Source organism: Lynx canadensis, chromosome C1, assembly GCF_007474595.2.
Source record: "Lynx canadensis isolate LIC74 chromosome C1, mLynCan4.pri.v2, whole genome shotgun sequence".
NCBI classification, from domain to species: Eukaryota; Metazoa; Chordata; class Mammalia; order Carnivora; family Felidae; genus Lynx; species Lynx canadensis.
In genome coordinates, this window is record NC_044310.1 from 80,519,391 (window position 1) to 80,542,438 (window position 23,048).

Genomic DNA, 23,048 nt, shown 5'->3' on the forward strand with positions numbered 1-23,048 from the left:
CATAATAGGATAATTTGTAAGGTGATTCTTTTTGAAAAAATTAAATGTTGTTGCAATGGCAGAGATACTGAAAACTGTTCCCTAGAATTATAGGAGAGGGCTTAATTCAGCTTGATTTGAGAGGTGAGGTATGTTTTGAGAAAGCCCTGCATAGGGATGCAGTAGATGTGGGGCTCTGGGGGATGTGGGACGATATAACTTTTGACTATTTGTTTGACTGCAACGATGTCATTTTAATAAATATGGAATTATGCCCATCAGGATAGTACCAGTATTGGTAAATTTTCATCAGGAAGGTATTTTTCAGTGAATCAACTTAGTGAATTTAATTCCATGATGAGGTTTTTTATGTAATCTACCTAAACAGTTTCTAAGGGTTTTTTTCATAATTTTATTAGAGTAATATGGTTGTCAACAGAACCAGTTCTTTTGGGAGATGAATTTTATGACAAAGGTTTGATTCACTGATCAATTTTTGTCCCTATCAAATGTTTACCTTGTGTAATTTTTGATATTTTCACATTTTCTTTGATGCTGTAATTTATTCCAGGTTCAATTTTCCTGGGCCATATTTGCAGATCAACATTTGTTAAGAAGACAGGGCATCTAACCTTTACATTTGCATTTCAGTTTAATTTTGTCTTCATTTCACCAAGAGTTCACATTATAAATTGATGAAAAGACTGATAATTCGTATTTGTTTCTTGGAGTAAAGATGATTATTAAGGCAAATTGTAGGACCTTGATATGTATAGGTGTTGAAACAGCAGGATTAAGCTGTCTTGTTCCAACCATTTCCCAATAGTATATGGTTTCAAGATCAGGGGCAGGCTAGAAGATTTCTTGAAGTATTTGAGTCTCTGATTTAGAATAAGGAATCAAAAAACATCAGCATCTGGAATTCTGTTGGAATCCTTTCACAAACAAATCATATGAGAACACATTTATAACAAGTTATCTTTTGGTAAAATTGTTTATGTAAAACTTTTAGCTCATGTAAGAAATTATGATCATTCGTGCAGTTAGAAGTATATCACAGCTAACACAGTGCCTTGTGCAAATGACAATTCACCATTCAGGAATCTATAGAAAGCATTTTAAATATACTCTTCAGTAGAATAAATGTAGCTGTCATCTATAACGCATGTGCTAAAAAAAGAATTTTTTTTTTAAATATTTATAGGGGTGACTCATCGTTTGTGAAAGTGAATATCTCTATTTCTTCGGGCTACCTCATTTCTGGTATGTGATAAGTTGATCACTGTCTGTTTCTTTTTAAACTACTCATGGGATTTTGCAAAGAATACATAGTCTATGCTTTTGGTTTATTTATTTGAGAAGTAGCTTGTAGGACTCATACACAGGAAAAAAAAAAATATCTGCTGTGATGGTAGAGCATGAAACTTTTTTCCTGTTGGCTCTCTGGTTCTCTTTGAAGATAGAGCTGCAGAGTGGGGCCTCAGTTAGGCCTGGATATATGTGTGTGTGTGTGTGTGTGTGTGTGTGTGTGTGTGTGTGTGTGTGTGTGTATGTGTGTGCGTGTGTGTGTGTGTGTGTGTGTATATACACATATATACATAAATATATATATATATATATATTTTTTTTTTTTACTAGCAATGGTCCATTTTTGGCTTAAAGAGTCTCTTAGGTGGAATTCCTGGAAAACTCACGAAGCTAAGCATCAAAGTCTCTCACTTGTAACGGCCCTTGAAACGTGTTCCTATGCTCATGGTTTGTAGTGTTTGGGTAAAGATTGCAAAGGGAAACTTTTAGTCATAATCAGTTAAGATCAAGAACTCTTCCTACACCATGTTTCCTTCTGTCATATTTCCCCTTGTGTGGGATGGAGTTGGAATAGCCTTTTACATTATGAGACAAAGGGGGAAATTAAGTGACGGTATGCCATTTGAAGTCTTTGCAAAGATGTTGTAGACCATCTCAATAAGACAAAAGAAAGAACAGTTCCCTGATTTGGACATTTTATAGAGAGCCCTGTTTTATAATTTTCAAATTTAATAAATAGCTGACAGAGAATCTAAATAAAAATAAGGAGATATGAAACAGAAGTGATACGATGAGTGATGGGACTCAGTAGAAAATTTTCTGCCATCAAGAAGTGAATTGTAAGGAAAAAATTAGATTATTATACCCAAACACATTCATTATGAGGAAGAGATAAATTTTGATTTAAAATAATGAGTAAGCTGTTGAGTTATTTGATGGCCTAATTAAAAGAAGAGTGAATCATGTGAACACATTAGAAAAAGATTTGCTTGTTTGGCACAGAATGTGCTGTCATTGACAAAGATGACACAAAATTTATAATACGTTTGCCTCATGCACTGGTTGATGAGCGTTGTCAGTTCAGAGAGTAATCAGTACCCAAAAAGTCTTATATGAAGGAAACTTGATAAAGTTTTCTCCAAATAAGATAATAATCTGAAGCACTTATGAATTATGAACTGAAACAAACTTTTTTAAACCAAGCTAAATGAAAAGCGAACTCTCTATGGAAAATCTTACAAGGTCATTATCATATAAATTGGTGAACAAAGACTATACAGCCAAAGTATATAGAGAAGATGTATCCAGAGATGTATATCATGCAGTTAATTACTAATATGATTTGCACATTTGTGCTGTTTATTTTCCCTTTAAAATTTCCCTTTAAAATTTCTAATCTAATTTTTTCTTTTTATACATATTCACATCAGTAATTTTTATTTTTTGTGAAAAAAGGTTCCCATATTATATAAGCTCCAACCCATTAAACCTGAATCCTCCTCTGGTTTCCATCTATGATGGCCATTTCTTCCATGTCTAAATTTCACGTTTAACCATTTGGTAAAGAAAATAATTGCATTTACATTTTTGAGAAGTTTCTGTTTTGTTAAACATTGTTTTGTTAAAGGAAACCATTTTCTGAATCGTGGTGTTTAGGTTCAGGATCTTTTAAAGAGAAATTGCCTTGATGTCTTTCTTTGCATATCTTTTTAATAGTCATAGTTCTTGTTTTGTTTTTTCCTTTTTTTAGCTGTTTTGAATTAATATTTAATCACATCCTTTAATTTTTAAAGGTTGTTTGTTGAATTTGTCTTATAAACGAGTTGGTCGTTATGTACCTTTTCTGCAACCAGCTTACCTGTTGGAATTGTTGTAGTAACAAACATCAGTAATTTAAGCTTACTTAAAAGTTGTTTTCATTCAATAGTATTTCCATTTTATTTAACCCCAGAAACAAGTTATTTATTTATACTTTCAACAAATATGTAACCTGTGAATATATTCAGCAAATAAGTATTAACTATATAGGCATTGTGTTAGACTCCCACGCTTGTTCTTCGTCCTGGAGCAGTCACAGTAGAGTGGGGGAAACAGCTGTACGGAAACAGATACTTTACAATAAAGTGGGTATTGGGACTGGTGCAATATGAACAAAGTGGGGTGGGCTCAGGGTGGACTGTGACCAGTTGTCAGGAAGACAGAGTTAAATACACTTGAGAAACAGGACAGCTTTCTTCCTATGTGATATCTCACTTATGTTTCCTTCTTTCAGATTTGTTGATTCTCATTTTGTATTGGAAAGTGATTGGTGACAAATATTTTATAATCCATCATTGTACAGCGCTGTATGCATACTCCATTGTACTGGTGAGTGCCAGGATCTGTGGTAGCCTGACAAGTAGACAAGATTGGGAGTAATGACTTACTGGTGAGCAGAAACCTAAACATCCAGTTCCCAGTGTATCAAGACCAACTCCAGATTCATTCAGGGCTCATGCTTGTGATAGGTTATCTTATTCATTAACAAAAATAATTACATGTGTGTTTGTATTAGTGTGTCTGTTTGGATTCATAAAATTTAAGAAAGGCGGATGACCCCAATTTCACTTAATTTCACTTAATTTTTTCACTTAATTCAATTTCACTTGAATTTTCACTTAAAATTTTTACGATTGTGTAGCTGTTGGTGTTTGCCCGTCTTTCTAGATGCGTTTATGACTTAACAGCCAGAGCTAGGGATAGATTCTTGTATAACTAGATTCAGTATTTCTTCTCTATTCAATTCCCATGCAATTACATGTACATATGTGATTACATTTAAGTAGACCAGAGCAGTGGAGGAGTCTTGCTCAGAGACTTCATCAGACTTCCAAGCCTGAGCTGATAGAGGATACTCACAGCAAATCTCAGGCAGTAATGCATAATAAATTTTAGATCTAAAATTATTTTTCTACATTGCACATTTGTAAATTAGTGATTTTACATTCCTTTTACATTAGATAGGTTTCTTCACAATCAATTATTTTTTAGTCAATCTAGATATACCAACAAGCCCCAAATAGATATTTGGAAATAATAGATATACGTAAACCAGAATAGTATAAATTTTATGTAATAGTTATAGTATACCATTTCATGTTTTCTCCTTTTTAAAACTTAAATATAGCCACTGGCTTTTTTTTTTCTGACTTGGTATTGCTAAAGTCCTTATGTTACCAGATATCTGTGACTATTTGGAGGGCTTTAAAATATTAATGTGTATTAGTATTCTTCTATTTTTCTTTATATTGGCCTGCACAAAGATAGCTGGTGAATCAGATGTCAGTTTGGCATTATTTCTGCAAGAACCAGATATATCAAAATATCTCTCTGTATCACCCACTGGAAGTAATAAATCTAAAAAGTTAATACAAATATTTAAAAAACTATGCTGGTTTTAATGCTATCAATAAGTGCTTATGTATACCCAAAAGGTATCCTTAATCACTTTGTTTTTCTGAAGAAATCTGCTATTTTTAACTGGCATTTCCTACTGTTTGTCTTCTTTTTAAATTTTAATTGATTATAGGTAGTTGTGAAATATAGACTCTTACCTTTTACAGGTCTTAAATATCTGGTGTACAAGAGCTTATTTCCTAAACACTTGGTAAAAAGCATGAAAGCTGACTAACAAAACACTGGTTAAATCTGGGAAGAATGTGTGGGTGCCCATGTGAGTTTAATATCATGCTGCAGTGTAGAAGTATGTTCTCTGAACATGAATCACGAATAACCATTGTGCTATGAAAAGAATATAAGCTGGTGAAAGATAACAGGTCACTTACGTGGATTTGTAAATGTGAATACTATGAGCTGCTATTGTGCCTCGGCCACTGAATCACGGGCTTGGCAAACGGCTGGCTGTGCGTGCATTGGCAAGTTGAGTATTTAATTATGTGGGATGGATACTGTTTCCTCTTTGGACTTTTATGCCTTTATTAAAAAAATCAATAAAGTGCATGCTGGATATTAAAAAAAAATTAACTCTTCATTTAGTTAAGTTGATAAGAAAATCAACTGCAGTGTTTTCTAGAAGTGATTGCTTTTTTGATACCTTCGTGTGTTCTATTGTATGAAATGAATGATATGAAGCAAGTCTATCGAATTAAAGTGAATCTATTCATAGGGAAACAAGAAAATTAGAAAATAATAATTGTTCATAGATGTAGTGATCCTGTGTCATTTATAGATTTTACATTTCCTATTTGACTATAATGAATTCCCAGGTCACTTTGTGCTGTTTAAGGCTAACAAAATAACAACAGCTACTACTACTATTATTATTTTATATAAACTTTTATGAAGTTCTTCACTTATATGATGAGAACTGGTATTTGGAAAGTACTTTGACTTGATACGTATGAGACTGTTTAAGCTGTTTGTAGCAGCTTCTTAAAAGATTTTCTGATTGTAACTAAGTAAAACTTAAAGTGGAAAATGGAGGCAAGTTATCCGTAGGTTTTAAACATATGCTGTACTGAATAGTTGAAAAGTAAGATTCTTCTAGATTTAGGTTATGAAATAAGTTGTATGTGGGTTATATAATGTCTTGATCACTAGTTTTGTACCTTTCTTTAGTGTATTTACTGGCATTTTAAGATTCTCTGGGGGGAATAAGTTAGAGCTTAAGGAATCTTCTATATATAAAAAGGTAAAAATCCTACAGATTTTCCCCTAAAATTCAGCTTTTCCTCCCTTGGTCAGGATCCTAGTTGTCAGGGAAAATATGACAGGGTAATCTCTTATAAAGGGTTTGAACACATTTATGTTTAAGGTCTCTTTCTAAGGATAAACCACTGTCTTTTGTACTCCCATTGTGATCTCTCTGGTAGCCTTAGTTTTCTTCTGTGTTTCCTATGAATCACCCTCTCTCCCCAAATCACACCTTTAGGTAACAAGTTATATAACACTGGAAAACATTTAAATTCGAAAAGAAAAGCACTCCTGTAACAGACTTTCCCCAACTCTTATGCATTGGTTACACTACCCTGGAATTTAATCATTACACCATTCAGCTGCAATCCAGGAAGAAAATTTGGTTTCAGAGGCTCTCAGTGCCTTTATTTAAGGGTATTTAAGGTGCAGTGTGAATACCTTGAAGGTGAGAACTTGTTTCTTGTTTAATGTTCTGCCCCAGTGTCCACATTTTAAAAACACTTTGCAAGGAGGTATGTAGGAAGTGGTGCTGAAAAATGAAAGGGTTGTTATGTCAGATATGGTAAAGTTGTAATTTATATCAGGAGACAAGAATTAGAAAAATATTAGTCTTAGGTTTAGTCTAAAGAATTTCCACAACACCATGCAACAAATGCCATGACTCACTAACAGTTTATCATTAACAGTGCTAAACTGTTTAAATGTTTTAAGATGGTTTGAATAGTGTTGCCTATTCTCAGTTACGCATAAATAATGTATTTCCTTCTTTTCTCCCATTAAGATAGTCTTAAAGAAAAATTTTAAGTAACTGTCATGGCTGTTACAACAACATTTTAAAAGTAATAAAATTTCAAAAATTAACATTTCTGTTGACTAGGCAAGTATTAAAATAGCCACCTAATATAGCTTACTAAAGCAAGATTCAGTAGTAAGGTCTGTGTGATTTCTATTTCCCACTAAATTTTCATATGATATAACATGTTAGGGGCACCTGGGTGGTTCATTCAGTTAAGTGTCTAATTCTTGGTTTCAGCTCAGGTCATGATCTCATAATTAGTGGGATCCAGCCCCACTCGGGCTCCACACTAACAGCGAGGATCCTGCTTAGGATTCTTTCTCTCCCTCTTCTCTGTCCTTCCCCCACATGCACACTCTCAAATAAACTTAAAAACATATTAAATATTGGGGCTCCTGGGTGGCTCAGTCGGTTAATCGTCCAACTTCGGCTCATGTCATGAGCTCACACTCTGTGACTTCGAGCCCCGCGTCAGGTTCTGTGCTGACAGCTCAGAGCCTGGAGCCTGCTTCAGATTCTGTGTTTCCCTCTCTCTCTGCCCCTCCCCTGTTCATGCTTTGTTTTTCTGTCTCAAAAATAAATAAAAACATTAAAAAAAAGTTTTTAAGTAAAAAAAAACATTAAATAGTTAAATCAAAGAAAATATTTTAAAAACTGGAATAACATGTTAACCTTTTTTCCACTGAAATAAAAGATTATCCAAATATTGTCATCTTATACTGTAATGAGCAATAGACTAGCAGAAGTAAGTCTTAAAGTATTTTATTATTATTTATATAGCTTACTTATTCAAATCTGCATACAACTAGAATTATACAGTGAGCTTATAACTCTTTCTACTAATTGAGGGATTTAGTCGTGGTAAAAATGTTAAGTGGCCATTTAAAAAATAATATGTGTTATATATGTATGTGCGTCTATGTAAAGACATGTGATGTACATATGTAGGGGTGAAAAAATGTGTTTGGGTTTTGGAATTTGTTTTAATATTTACTTTTTTAAATATTTATTTTTTAAAGAGTGGGGGGATGGGCAGAGAGAGAAGGAGACAAGAGAATCCCAAGCAGGCTTCCTGCCATCAGTGCAGAGCCTGATGCAGAGAGAGAGAGAGAGAGAGAGAGAGAGAGAGAGAGAGATGGGCAGAGAGAGAGAGACAGAGAATCCCAAGTAGGCTCCCGCCCTAAGCACAGAGCCTGATGCAGGGCTTGATCTCACAAACCGTGAGATCATGATCTGAGCCAAAATCAAGAGTCAGACACACAACCGACTGAACCTCCTAGGTGCCCCTAATATTTACTTTTTCTTATAGAATATCTGAAGTGACCATTGCTGATATTTCATGAACATAACAAACCTCCTTAAGGCCTTCCTCCATTTTGTTTTAGGAAGAGTTCAAGGCTACCTCTTCTTTCCTTATACTGTGCTTACCACTTCACTCTTTTCTGTGTGGAAAAGCATCCCCTCAGATTTGCATAGTTGGATCATTTTAGCAGAACTGTCTCCCTTTCTTTCTCTAACCTGGCTTGGCTTTTGAAGCCTGTTTCCTTTCAATACCGGGAAAGGAAATAGTTCATATATTGGACTTATGTGTGAAGATAAAATAGATGTCAGCCAAGATGATTGCCATGTCTACCCAGGTCAATATTTTGTTCTTAATTAGATTTTTATTTTATTTTATTATTATTATTTTTTTTACAGTTTATGTGTGGTGAAGCTAGTGATTTTTTTTTCTTAATTAGATTAAAAAAAAACCCAGTCTTATATGATTCTCCTTGTACGATGTGCTAGAACAGTTAAATCCTTGGACACAGAAAATAGGATAGTTACCAGGGGCTGGGTGGAGGGGGTATTGTAAAGTTACTGTTGAATGGAGGAGTTTCGTTTTGGGGATATGAAAAGTTCTAGAGACTTAAACATTTAAAAGTAGTTAAAAGAGTAAATTTTATGTTATGTATATTTTACCACAATAAAAAGATTTTTTTTTTTAACAAGCTTATCAAATGACTGAAACAAGGTTAGGAAGGGGAACTAATAATATGCTGGATGATGTATTACATTTTTAAAAAGTTTCAAGCTGGAGCAGTAGGCTGAAACAAATAGATGGAACCTAATAATGATAAATGTTAGGTTTTGCGGTTAGGTGTGATGATGTATATAGGTGGGGAGGAATGATCTGGAAGTGATAAATGACCACAACTTCAGTTGAGCCAATAGCATGTCACTCTGCTTAAAAAGAAAGCTGTTTTCAAATTTAGACTCTATTAGGGGAGGCACAGCATCCAATTCAAACAAAAATTACAGTTTTCCTTGTTAGACCACACCCAAGCTCATTATCTGGAGCCCTTGACCTTGAATATACCGGGGGTAGGGGAACGGGCTGCCAGATGACAGAGTAGAGATTAGAATAGGAAGCTATTGTCCTGAGACAAACAATTGAAGGACCCAGAGAGGTCAGCCCACAAAAGATAAGTTGTAGGACATGATGGTTTGGAAAGGTCCTGGGGAATGTGAGAGGATTATTAAGTAGAAGAGAATGGACTAATTCTGGATTAATTCAGGTGTTAGAACTAGGACCTTTGGGGACAGTAAAAGTGAGGCAGGTGAGACTTCTGTTTTACAGAAGAGACACCATTGAATAAAAAGAAAATTATAACAATGGCCTTTTAAAGTAGTTCTTCCTACCATAAGATATCTTCAATCAGATAGATACAAAAATAGATATAATAAGTAGAAACTTTGAGTAGGAGTTTGCACTAAAAAATCTTTGAAGTTTTATTTTAATGATGAAATTCTGTGATTCAGCTGTTTTGTTAAAATGATTTGATTTGGTTCTAATGCTCGGGGGGTAGGCAGTGGGCAAGTAAGAATAAGCTAAGCTCTGTCACCAGGTTCCTAAGTAACCCTGGAAGGAAGGGGTGAAAGCAGCTGGCCTGCCAAACCATTTGTTTCTTGGGAGAAAGGGAGGGGAAGAAAGGAGGGCCAGTGACTCTAGTCTAACCTTGTCAGCAGGACCTTTGGGTAGACAGAGTACTGACACTTGCTGGGAGAAGAGACCTTAACTGTGGAATGCCTTTAGGATGTCCCTGGTTAAAGACAACCCACGGTAAAGAGAACAGAGGAATGTGAGGCCTGCCTCCTTGGAGAATGTCATGTGCACTGTACAGCTTTTGGAGAGTATAGAATGGACATGTTTTATAAGTTAAACTCTCACTGCTGTGTGGGAAACTTGGCGAACCTCGCTTAGTAGAGTGTTCATACCTTCTGGGCCAGAGTTGCCTGTTCAGCACAGGGAGGACCTGACTTACCAGCTGCCTTTGATATCCCGCACCTCTCTCTGTGTCCTCTGAATCATTTGATGGCCTGTGTCCTTGGAACATTTACTAAAAACTCAGTACCGGGAAAGATCACGGTTTCACATGAGTCTGATTTGGCAATCATCTGATCCTGTGTGTTCACTCAGACCTTCGATTGTCTTGTAAATAAAAGATCAAAAACCTTTAATGATTAAAGTTTAGCAAAAAGTTATTAAATATAGGATGGCTTTTGTTCCCAAATGTCACTTTTAGATTGGTGGAACTCTGAAAGGGTTTCCATGGAAATGTGTTAAGGCTCCGGGTCCGTGCAATAACCTATAAAACACCTCACTATTGCTCCCATGGAACACAGTCACATTTTTACACGAGTGTCCGGTGTGGGATGCTCAGAATTTCTCTCCAGCCCTATGGTGGGAAAGGGTGGCCACCCCACTCCCACCCATCGATGGCAGCACAGTATGTAGCACCACGCCAACAGAAGTAGGTCCGTCATACTTTTAGTTCTCTTTCTCCCCTCCCTTTGAAGGCCCTGACCCTAGCTACTCTCAGCTGTTAGAAAATTAAATTTCCCATGGTAAGAAAATCCAGATTTTCATAATCACTGGCCAAAAGGAGAATTTTCTTTTAAGCTCCGGAAGGGATCAGACAAATCCTGTTTTGTTTTCCCTCACAGAATCACGTAGAGGCCAAGGCAAGTATGAGTTTTACTACAGGCAGAGAGCTCCTTAAAGGTAGATGGCAGAGGTGGAAAAGCCATATTGACCAGAAGTGAATTGTGAGTTTTGTCATAATTTGCTAACAGTAAAGTATCAAAATTTGTAATTTATTTGTCTAAAACTATTAGACTTAAGCCTGTCCCTTTAATCGCATCTATCTCATTTGTATTTCAGTAGGTTTTCTTGAGTAGGAGAGAAGGGGATACGGTGTGAGGAATCATGCATAACCTAAAGCTTATCTCATGGTTGCCATGTCCCACCTAATGCTGTCACAGGTGTACTGGATTAAACAGGTGATGAGTCATTGATATACAGGAGCAGAAAATATAGAAGCAAGACTGAAGCATAGTCCTCCACCCCTGTGTGGTTTTGAACGAAGGAGCTCTGGGGGTACAGGGGACAAGGCATATGATGGAACCTGTGCAATTCCGTTAGGTAGCTAAGATTTGAGCGTAAGAAACTATCAAAAAATTCAAGGAACACATCGCCCACTGATAAATCGGTAATGCCATTACAATTTAGGGAACGGAAAGATGACTGTGTTAACTTCTGTTAATTTTTTTAGTCTGAACATGGATATATGTAAAAAAAAATCTGAGACTGTTGAAATATAGGGCTTAGTAAGTCCAATGTTGTCTAGGTCTGATTCTTCAGAGATAACTACTGACCATACTTGATGTATATTCTTGTAGTGAATACGAGTTGTGCATAAATTTTCCTATATATATTTGTGCTTTTTTGAATTTTCTAAAAGAGCTTTTGAGGTAGATGGGACTTAACCTCATTCTCAAAAAAAAAATGTTTAGATTAGCAGGAAAAAGTGGGGAAGCCTTCCTAGGTCAGAAGACATGAGGAAAATCCCTGAAGAGAAGAAGTCAGACCTTCGGAGGTGATAGTAAGGACTAGAGTGTCAGGGTGGATCTGTGTGCGCTTGGTAGTGGTTGTACGTTTGGATGAATAAGATGGAGTCACTTGATGGAGTCAACATCCCAGATCACCAGACTTGCATTTTCACTTTTCACAGAGTTGTTGTAGTCCCATTAGCCAAAAAACCCCCAAAAAAACAAAAAAACTTGATACAACTGGCATACTAGAAAGATAAGACTGATGGTGATATGTAGAAAGAAAATGCTACATGGGGGGAGGAAATGTTGTAGGAGGTTATTGGAATAATATGAGTGATAGATTATGAAGGAATTTAATTTTAGGGGTTATGGTGGTGGTCATGTTAATGAAGGGAAAAAAAAAATCTAAAAGCCATTTTGTAGTCAACAGAGCAGGGTGACTAATTTGGATTTCACAGAATGAAGGGAAAGAAGAGGGCAAAAGGATCCAGAGCACTAAAGGGATGTGATACCATGGAAGGACATGGGAGACTGTTTGGGCAGAAAGATACTTTGAGATGCTGTGAGACCTTGTGGCAGTAGCACAGCTGTCCCAGGGGCAAGGGGCCCATATGCATTAGAAGTAAGGTTTGTCTTGTGGGGGCAGGGGCAGGAACCAGAAGAAGGATGATCCTCTAAAAGAGGCAGAGGAGAACTTCAGAGAGGTAGAAAGAGAACCACAAAAGTATACATTTGGGAAGACCGTGATTAAGGCCCCTTATAGCAACACTGTGAATTGAAAAAGGGCACTGGGGAGGCTCATTTGGTTAAGTGACCCACTCTTGATTCCGGCTCAGGTCCTGATATCGCAGTTCATGAGATAGAGTCCTGCATCCGGCTCTGCGCTGACAGTGTGGAGCCTACTTGGGATTCTCTCTTCCTCTCCCTCTGCCCCTTATCTCTCTCTCTCTCTCTCTTTCTCTCTCTCTCTCTCTCTCAAAAATAAATAAACATTTAAAAAAGCTATGAAAAATGTATAGGCAGAGGCCATTTGAAGAAATTAGACAGGTCATTAATTTTTATTTGAGGATTAGAAAATATTGACAAGCAAAAAGAAAAAATAATTCCCAAATCCCACAACCCAGAGATGACTATATTTACTTAATTACCATTTACATTTAGGTATTTCCACTTTTTTCCAATGGGTGTATGCATAAGTCAAAAATAGCATTCTGTGTTTGATTATATATGACAAAAATGGGCTCAAAATTTAAAATTTATTTTACACATTGAAGTATTGCATACAACAAAATAACTGTCAATCTTATGTCAGAAAGCAAGAAGCCTATCAAAGACTAATGGGGTTATGTCTAAAGGACATAAGAACTAACATGAAAGCTCTCTCATTGGCTAAAAATGTGACATTTTGATCATCAATTAGAATAACTATTGTAGCCATTGAAAACCATTGACTCATGAGTTCTTAATAATATTAAAAAAAAAAAAAGTGGGACAGTTCTTGCATGGGATCTCTCATGTGGGTGCTGTTAAGTAGCATTTGGGACTGGAGTCCTCTAAAGGCTCAACTGGGTTGAAAGAGGCTCATTCCAGTGTCTGGGAATTGGTGCTGGCTCTCTGCTGGGACCTCAGCAGGGCTGTCGCCTACAGTGCCTGTTTGTGGCCCCTCCTGCGGCCCCCCTGCAAAGCTTCTCATGACTGAACTTCAGAAGACCCAGGATGTTACTTCCACTGCATTCTGGTGGTCACGTGAGTTTTCTAGGGCAGCCTAGATTCAAGGGGAGGAAAATAAGACCCCACCTCTTCATATGAGGAGCACTGTGCACATCTAGGAAGGGAAGGAAGTGATGGCAGCCATCTTTGGAGACTGTCACCGTCTTGTCAATGTTGGATGACATTATCTTCTTGTTACGATAAGCATTGAACTCTCACATCTCTCTTTCCTTTCCCTTCTTCCTTTCAGTGTTGTTAAAGGAATTTTAGTTTCTAAGTTCCTCTGAAAACTTCCATTTCTGGTTCTGTAGCACCTCTTGATACTTTTTAAGGTGAGGGTATTAGTGCTCCTATGCTACTTTTTGTGTCTCTAACCACTACTTCACTTCTCAGTTTGTCATTTGTACTTGGTGGGGGGGTGGGTTGTATTGTCAAGATTTTGAACCAAGTTTTCCTTTACATCTGTTTGATCCTACACAGAGAAAACCAATATGAAAATTATGACAATCAATTATGACAATCATATTAAAATAGTGGACTGCACAAACAAGATTACATTTCCTGTCTAATTTTTGTTTAGAGTTTCCAATGCTTCCCTTTTTTCTTGCAACATGTTCTTGGCCTTTATCATATATTTGAGTTGTTCCATACTCTCAAGGATAGCATCACATCTCTGCGATCGTTTTTTCCCAGATACCTGCCCTTGGAACCCTCCATTCTCCACTTCAGTCTGAACAGACTGCTCTCTAGGTCTGCTGCCCAGTGTCCTGGGCTTCCTGCCATGACTTTCCTGGTTTGGGGCCACTGTTTTCCTGGATCCCATGTCTGTCTTTCTTGGTTCACTCACTCATTGTGCTGCAGCATAACTTCAAATGATTTCCTAAGGAAGAGTGTGAAGGAGGTAAATTCTCTAAGTTTTTTGTAAGTTCTGAAAATGTGTTTTATTCTCAGGCCATCTGGTTGGATCATTAGCTCTATTGGCAGCATGTGGATATATAATCATATTTAACCAATTCCCTATTGTTATACGTTTGTTCTGAGTTTCACTATTGTATATAACTTGCGTGAACATCCTTATATCTTTTCATATTTGTGCGATACACAATTATTTTCAAAGAATAATTCTGTAGAGAGGAAATCCTGGGAAAGTGGGATGCATTTTTAAGTATATGGACATGTTCTGCTAAAATTCTCTTTGGAAAGGTTACCCTGCACCTTCAAAAAGATGTTTGTACATGTTTGACTTTACTGGCTAATGTGTAGAGATTATTGTGTGTAAACATTTTTTTTTTTTCACCAAGAGATTGGTTGGTTTTTGTTGTTTGTCCTCTTTGTTCTTGTTGTCTGAAGACTGCCAGTTAATGAGGTTCAGGAACTCTGAAGGGGGTAGACCAGAATTTTCTGAGCAAATTGGAAATGGTACCTGGAAAGAAGATAGACATGAATGGTCTTTAAATATTTCAAGGGTTATCATGTGAAGAAGAGATTTTGGATTACCATGATCAGAAGTAGGACTGGTAGATGGAAGTCAGAGAGGGTGCATTAGAGTTCTGAAACTTATGAATAGCACTCCCAGGAAGGAGCAGACAGCTTTAGGAGATGCTACACTTCTCACCATGGAGTTGTGCAGGCTGAAGGGCAAATTGGAAGAGCTTTGGTAGATGGGATTTAAATATCAGTTGGTAATAGAACGAGGCCATCTTCAGAGTCCATTTCAACCCTACCACATTATGATGGTAAGAAACATAAAGTTGTCCTGAACAGAGTGAAATTTGAGCTGAGTGAAATATAGTTGTGAGGTGGAAAGTTGGTGTCACCTATTTGGTAGATAAAACTGTTCCCCCGTGGAAGTATTTATTTTCCTTTTCAAACTGGATGTTTTTTTCCTGCAACAATTAGAAAGTAAGATTGACGACTTTTTGAGAAGTGATGTGTGGACATAATTTATGTTTTATCTTGGAATAGCAATAGTGAACCAACATTTAGTCCTCACTAATTGTGATGGCGACCTGTCATTCTTATTATCATCCCTTTCTGCTCATCGTTTCAGGCTGGGCCCTTGGTCCTGTGAAGTCACTCAAATATCAGTGAGGTGGAGACTTCTACATAGACAGGATGGCATAGGCCCTTTTAGGACTTTTTCTTAAACTTAATCAGTCTTCTGTACAATCAGGATATGAAAAATTACTGGGTTCAGTTTCACCTTTAACTGCAAAATTTTTTCCACTAATTTACTTTTTATTTATTTTATTATTATTATTTTTTTTAGAGAGTGGGAGAGCAGGGGAAAGGGGCCGAGAGAGAGAGAATGTTAAGCAGGCTCCACACTCCGCATGGAGCGCAACATCGGGCTTCATCCCACAAGCCTGGGGTCATAACCTGAGCTGAAATCAAGAGTCGAATGCTCAACTGACTGAGCCCCCGATATGCCCCTTTTTTCCACTTTTTGAGTGCCTTTTCTATTTTCATATTTTTCTTGGTTGCTATTAGTACATATCTTGTTCTCACATCAGTTCTGTCAAAAAAGATGGTATTATGCCCATTTTACAAATGGAGAAACTTAAATTTATTTATTAAAAATTTTTTTTTAATGTTTATTCATTTTTTGAGAGACAGAAGAAGACACGGCACAAGCAGGGGAGGGGCAGAGAGAGAGGGAGACACAGAATCAGAAGCAGGCTCCAGGCTCTGAGCTGTCAGCACAGAGCCGACACGGGGCTCCAACTCACAAACCATGAGATCATGACCTGAGCTAATGTCGGATGCTTAACCAGATCTCGGTGCCCTGAGAAACTGAAATTTAGATCAGCTTGGCCAGAGGTCACCCAGGAGTGCTAGGGTTCAAATCCTGGCCTCCATGCCACAGGCTTGTGATCCTGTCCTAACATCCCTGCCTCCCCAGACTTACTTGCTTAATTATCATAATGAATTGCCCAAATAGAATAAGAGTTTGAAAGATTCTAGCAGTCAGCTGGCCAATAAATATTTATGGAAATTCTGCCATCAGCAGCAGGATATAGTGGTTCGTAGACACTTCCATTTCTCAGTTAATTCTGTCATTCCACTGTTTCATAAAATGGGGAAGATGAGGATGGTGGGAGGGGCAGCCATACACTCCTAATAGCAGCTCTTTAAAAAGTATTCACCATATGGGGCGCCTGGGTGGCGCAGTCGGTTAAGCGTCCGACTTCAGCCAGGTCACGATCTCGCGGTCCGTGAGTTCGAGCCCCGCGTCAGGCTCTGGGCTGATGGCTCAGAGCCTGGAGCCTGTTTCCCATTCTGTGTCTCCCTCTCTCTCTGCCCCTCCCCCGTTCATGCTCTGCCTCTCTCTGTCCCAAAAATAAATAAACGTTGAAAAAAAAAATTAAAAAAAAAAAAGTATTCACCATATTTATAGAGAGATATGGAAATGAGGTTAGAGAAGTTCAGTAATAGTCACAAATCATGCAGTTAAGAAAGGGCTTCTTACTTTGCTGGCATGCTCATACATAACCAGCTTCTAGCCATTTTCCTTCTGATCCATAGCTGTCATGCAGGTCTCAAATTCTCCTACCTCTTTTTTTTTTTTTTTTCAATTGAAGTATACTTAAACAATATCCTATTAGTTTCAGGCTTACATTATCATGATTTTATGTTTTTATACATTGCCAAGTGATCTCCATGTTAAGTCTAGTACCATCTATCACCATATAAAATTATTACAATATTGTTGACTATATTCTCCTTGCTGTACATTATATCTTTATGACCTACTTATAACTGGAAGTTTGTACCTCTTAACACCCTTCCCTTTCCATTCTGTTAGCCTTCTGACACCGCCCCCCAACTAACACGCCTCTCCTCTGCCAATCATTAGTTTGTTCTTTGTATCTAGAATCTGTTTCTTTTCCCTTTTGTTTATTCATTTGTTTTTTTAGATTCCACATATAAGTGAAATCATGTGGTATTTGCTTCTTTGTCTGACTTATTTAATGTAGCCTAAAACCCTCCAGGTCCAGTCCATCCTTGTTCTCAAATATGGCAAGATTTCATTCTTTTTGATGGCTAATATTCCATTGTATATACATACCACATCTTCTTTATCCATTCATCTATTGATGGGCACTTCAGTTGCTTCCACAGCTTAGCTGTTGTAAATAATGTGATGAATATAGGGGTGCATTGGTGTTCTTGTTTTTTTTTTTTTCAGGTGAATACTGAGAAGTGGAATTGCTGTATCATATGATAGTTTTATTCTTAATTTTTTGAGGACCCTCTATTGTTTTCCACAGTGGCTGCGTCAGGTTATATTCCCACCGACAGTGCATGAGGGTCCCCTTTTCTCCATACCCTTGCCAGCACTTACTTTTTGTCTTTGATATTAGCCAATGTGATTGGTGTGAGGTGATCTTCCCCACCTCTTACTTGCCAACCCACTTTTTTCTGTCTTGTTTCACTAATCTAAATGTATCAAGTTTTGGAGATTAAATACCAAGACTTTTTTTTATCATAACACATTTCTCATGACCTCTAATTCTTTTCTACTGATCTCTTTACAAAATTAAAATCTGGATATTTTTCTCCTTTTCTTTTACAATGGAACACTTACATTCTCATCAGAGTGCTCACCCACTCAGATATAGGTTTGCAGGACTCTTAGGAATTGGTTTTGGAGGTGATTCTCCTTGCTTCATACTGAGGAGTAGGCGAGGTTCAACTCAGGAAATATGCACCAGGCACTGTGCTAGGCTTTATGGATACAACAGTAAACGAGACACAAGGAATATAGATAATTTGCAAGGGTGTAAGTACTTTAACAGACAGGCAGAGAAATCTGTTGAAACACCTGACCTAGCTCAGGATTTAGGAGTCAGGAAAATATTTCTAGAGGGATGCAGCTGGTCTACCTTGATAATGCTGTAGGATCTGATGGGGGGTTTGTAAATCTTCACTAATTACAATTTCAGAGAAGTATGGAGCTAGTTTCCTGAGGGCTTAGAGATTCCTAGATCATCTGTAAGCTAGGATGGTAGTTCTCTAACTTTAGTCAATATTGGAATCACCTGGAGGGCCTATTAGACCTATATTGCTCTTCTGACCTCCACGGTTACTAATTCAGTAAGTCTGTGATGGGGCCCAAGAAAATGTACATCTAGCAAATTTCCAGGTGTTGGTGATGCTGCTAGTCTGGGGACCACACTTTGAGAACGACTGTGTTAGATATGAGAGAACCATTTTCTTTGGGAAGAGGAAAGAGAAATTAGAAGAAAAGCCAGGATGCTATGCCCATTTCTTTTATAAACTCAAGAGGTTTTTTCAGTGTGGAGATACTGCATTTTGGCTAAATTTAGATGAAAGCAACATATCAAATTGACTATTTTTACTAGTAACTTTTAGTATTTAAAGACTATTATAGAGTCCGGTTTTATCTGATACTAATTTGACACTTTGGTTAATAGTTACTTTTAATTTTATAACCACTTGAAAGGAGTTCGAAGAAATCTTCTAAACTCTCAAAAAAGTCTTAGACATAGTATAGTTAATAAGTTTGTATTTTTAAAATTCACTAGAGAGAAATGTTTACAATTGTTTCTTAAAATTTAAGAGTAAGTCGATTGCTACTATTTCAATATTTTGCATGACTTTGGACTGTCTGCTTAAAAATATTTTAGAAATCACAAACAAAAACTTAAAAAATTTTAGTATTGTATTTCATATTTGGATAAAATGATTTATTTGAAAGATATAGTAAATAATTTAGCAAGGCTTTGGCTGACCTTAGGAATATATTAACTCATATTTTATAGCAATTTGGTATGTCATATTCTCTAAACATTGGGTATAGTTACCTAGAATGCCACACATTTTAAAAAAACTAAACAAAAGAAGATTGTTAGGAAAAGTAGATTGGAAAAAGAGCTACCTTTAACTGAGGGAGAAAGGCAATGTTATAGATGGGAAAATTTATCTTTAAAAACAAAAGTGAGTGTTAAGTACATGAAGTTATTATGATAGAGGATTATACGAATCAACTATTTCTGAAATTTTTCTGTCTGGTTCAAGTAAGAATCTCACTAAAGTAACTCTTTCCTTTGCATTTGTTGCCTCCCCAAGGGTCATGTTCTAGTTGGGCACTATTTTCAAAGCTCTTCTCCCTTCCCCTAGTCACTAAAGAATTTAACTATGGGAGAAGAGGAAAGCAGAACATTTCAGCTTTTTAATTTTACCAGGATGGTCTCCAACTAAACACAATTACTTATTTTTCTGACCTTTTCTTAACTGAAATATCCCAGTCACTTCCTTTGCAAACACTCACCTAAACTTTAAATAAATCACCAAAACTAAAAAATAAGTCCATAAAACATCCAGGAACTTGGAATATGAAAGGCAATTTGCTTCCTATTACTTGAAAGTGCTTCTTTGTGCTGGATGAGTTAGAGAGGTCAGACATTTACTCTTTATTCATTCCTCTTTCTCAGAGCTAGGAATGTGATTTTAATTATGTATTAAAATGAAAAAGTTTACCTACCATTTGGATTCATTATAATAAAATTCATAATAAAGAAGGGAGTGGCCTGCCCAAGTCCATCCTGGTTTTACTGTTTTACTACTGAAAATCCCGCATCCTGTGAAGTCTTTCCCTTTGACGCAAAAAAATTGTGGCACCCACGATTTGCAGTTCATAATAATGGATCATTTATTGTCGCATTACACTGAATGATACCATGGAAGTGTGTTGTAATTATGAGCATTAACAGTCATCTTTGCCCTTTGGAAGATCAGATGAGAATGAGAACACTATGATACCAACACCAGAATGCCCCCAAAGTTCACCAATAAAGAAGGTTATAGTTATTATATATGGAAATATGTATAATATATATTATTATATACATTAGTATATAATGATGGTATTATGGGTGGATGGAAAGACACATGGGTTAGGGTATTAGATAACCAAAAGAGACTAGACTGTACAATATGCAGAAAAGAATTTAGGATTGGGCATTGTTACGGATTGAATTGTATCCTACCCCCAAATTCTTATGTTGAGGATCTGAGCCCTAGTACCACTGAATGTGACTTTATTTGCAAATAGGGTCATTACAGATGTTTTTGGTTAAGTGAACATGAGGTCATAGGTGAATAGGATGGGTCCTTTAATCCAACATGACTGGTATCCTTATAAAAAGGGGAAGTTTGGACACATACATGCACGTAGGGAAAATGCCATGTGAAGATTGGAGTTGGGATGCCAAGAAGCCAAGTTGGGATGCCTAGAACTGCAAGAAACTAGGAAAGAGGCCTGGAGCAGATCCTTCCCTAGAACCTCCAGAAGGAGCATGGGCCTGCCAACACCTTGATCTCAGACTTCTAGCCTCCAGAACTGTTAAGACAATACGTTTCTGTTGTTTAAGCCACCCGTCCTGTGGTACTTTGTTATGGCACCCCCAGCAATCTAATACAGGCCTGCTAGAGATGGGGATGGAAAAGCGCCTAAAGAGACTGTGTCTCACAAGTCTGAAATGAGACAGACAAGTACATCTAAATGGAGCTGTACTTTTTTCATCTTCCAAAAAGACACTGACGCTCAGTTGAAATAATAGCAGGCATAAAACTTGGACATACCACATGGATATACACATTTTATTGTTCCCTTGACTGTTCTATGAAACTGAGTAAAGTTACATTGCCTGATTCAGAGGTTGCAACGAAAACATCCTGTCGGCGAAAAAGGGGTAAATTCTAATAACAGATGTGTTGGTTTCTCACAGTAGAGAGAGCTTATTCTGTTGGATATTCCCAATAATCGTGCTTTCTTTCCTCTAGCAGATGTTGCATGGAATGACAGCAATAAAAACATGTTCCCCTAGCTCTTAGCTCCTGGGATTTGAAAAATGGAGTTTCAAGTTGAATTTTTGACTCCTATGAAGATTATAAAGAAACCACATGAAATAACAATTGTTGATGTGTTGTTCAAAGACGAATTAGATTTTGCTCAATACGTCTGCACATTTGGCAGGCAGTGCAAATGTAAACGTGGCAAATTCCATTCGGTCTATACACTTCTCACCAAAGAAAATGAAAAGATACTACCTGTGAAACACCTTCTACACCTTGTGTAGAAAAGTGCCACAAAGAGATGTGATTTGCTTACCTCTGATGTTGAGGCTTTCATAATGAAAGTTCTTTCTCACCTTTAGCTTTCTCAAAACCTGAAGAACCAATGAGAGTTTTGACTTCACAGAAATGGAGGGAGATGGCTTCCATAGACCTGTGCCTATAAGATAGCTACAATTATTGCCAGCATGCGTTGGCCAGCCGTAAAATCATATGTGTAGAGTGTGAGGTAAAGAGAATGTCCTTCTGTAATTTGGAAATAAATCGAGGATGAGAAAACAGAAAAGTATTACATTAAACAATCAGATATTCATGTACTGTTTCTTTAAAACTGATGACTGCTGAGGAACCCGTAAGCATCTACAAAAGGATGAACTATTAGCACCTCTGTTAGTTAATGTAGTCTGAGGGTTGTGACAAGCATACAATGGAAGAATGGCTCATTTGGGGAAATAAGACTGCTTCTGAACTCAAAAGCATTACCAGAAAATGGTAGCCACATTGAACAGGATTTTCTTCACTAGAACTGTAACTTATTTGGAATCCATTTTGTATGCTTTGCAGTATTGAAAAAGGATGGCTATTTTATTTATTATTTTTAAAAAAAATTTTTTTTTCAACGTTTATTTTTTATTTTTGGGACAGAGAGAGACAGAGCATGAACGGGGGAGGGGCAGAGAGAGAGGGAGACACAGAATGGGAAACAGGCTCCAGGCTCTGAGCCATCAGCCCAGAGCCTGACGCGGGGCTCGAACTCACGGACCGCGAGATCGTGACCTGGCTGAAGTCGGACGCTTAACCGACTGCGCCACCCAGGCGCCCCAAGGATGGCTATTTTAGAAGTGGATAGTTTATATGATGAATTTGTACATGCAAAAGACCTTAGAGACAAATAGCTGGTCTATCAAAACAAGCCTATAGATACAAAGTGGATGGACCTTTTCAGAGAGCTGGGAACTTAATTCTTGTAACTCCAAAAAGCCTGCTGTTGCTAGTAAAAGTCTCAAGTATTTTATGCTCACACCTTTGTTAAGAAAATAATTTAGGTTGAGGTCATCCTATTGGAGTGATACTGTAATGTGGATTCCTAAGAGCAGAGCTACAAGTCAAAGTAATTTTATGTTGGACTGTATTTCATTCTTGAAAAAAAAATATGTGTGTGTGCATGTATATGTGTGTGTGTGTGTGTGTGTGTACTTGCTTGTGTACACGCACACACACACGCACACACACACACCAAAGGCTGTAGGCAGTTCAGAGAAGTAATACTGGAAAAAGAAAAAGAAAAATCTGTATTGTGGATAAGAAGATGTCACTATTATTTTTATTAAATATAGGTAACAACTATTTAATTAGTCCCATTGTATTTACATTCTCCTTTTACAAAGTCTCAGATTTATGTCTCTTAAAAATATATAATAATGTAGCCTCCTAAATTTAAATATCCAAAAGAAAGTTAAAAGGGCAAAAGGAAACCTAAAAATATTACAGTTTCACGCATTTTATTTGTTAAATTAGTCCTATTTTTAATTACGACTAATTACCACTATTAACTAATCTTGTTTGTTTAAATAAAAGATTTTAT

At 37.0% G+C, this 23,048-nt stretch overlaps 1 protein-coding gene across 3 annotated transcripts in view; it reads left to right on the forward strand.

Moving 5' to 3' along the window:
* The window catches only part of LOC115521213 (TLC domain-containing protein 4-like), a 70,326-nt gene that overhangs the window by 25,816 nt on the left and 21,462 nt on the right, over window positions 1-23,048 (forward strand). For all 3 annotated transcript variants that reach the window (XM_030326266.1, XM_030326267.1, XM_030326268.1), the window contains exons 4-5: window positions 1,184-1,242; window positions 3,560-3,654. In XM_030326266.1, coding sequence (XP_030182126.1) covers window positions 1,184-1,242; window positions 3,560-3,654 — 154 coding nt within the window. The remainder of the gene's footprint in view (window positions 1-1,183; window positions 1,243-3,559; window positions 3,655-23,048) is intronic.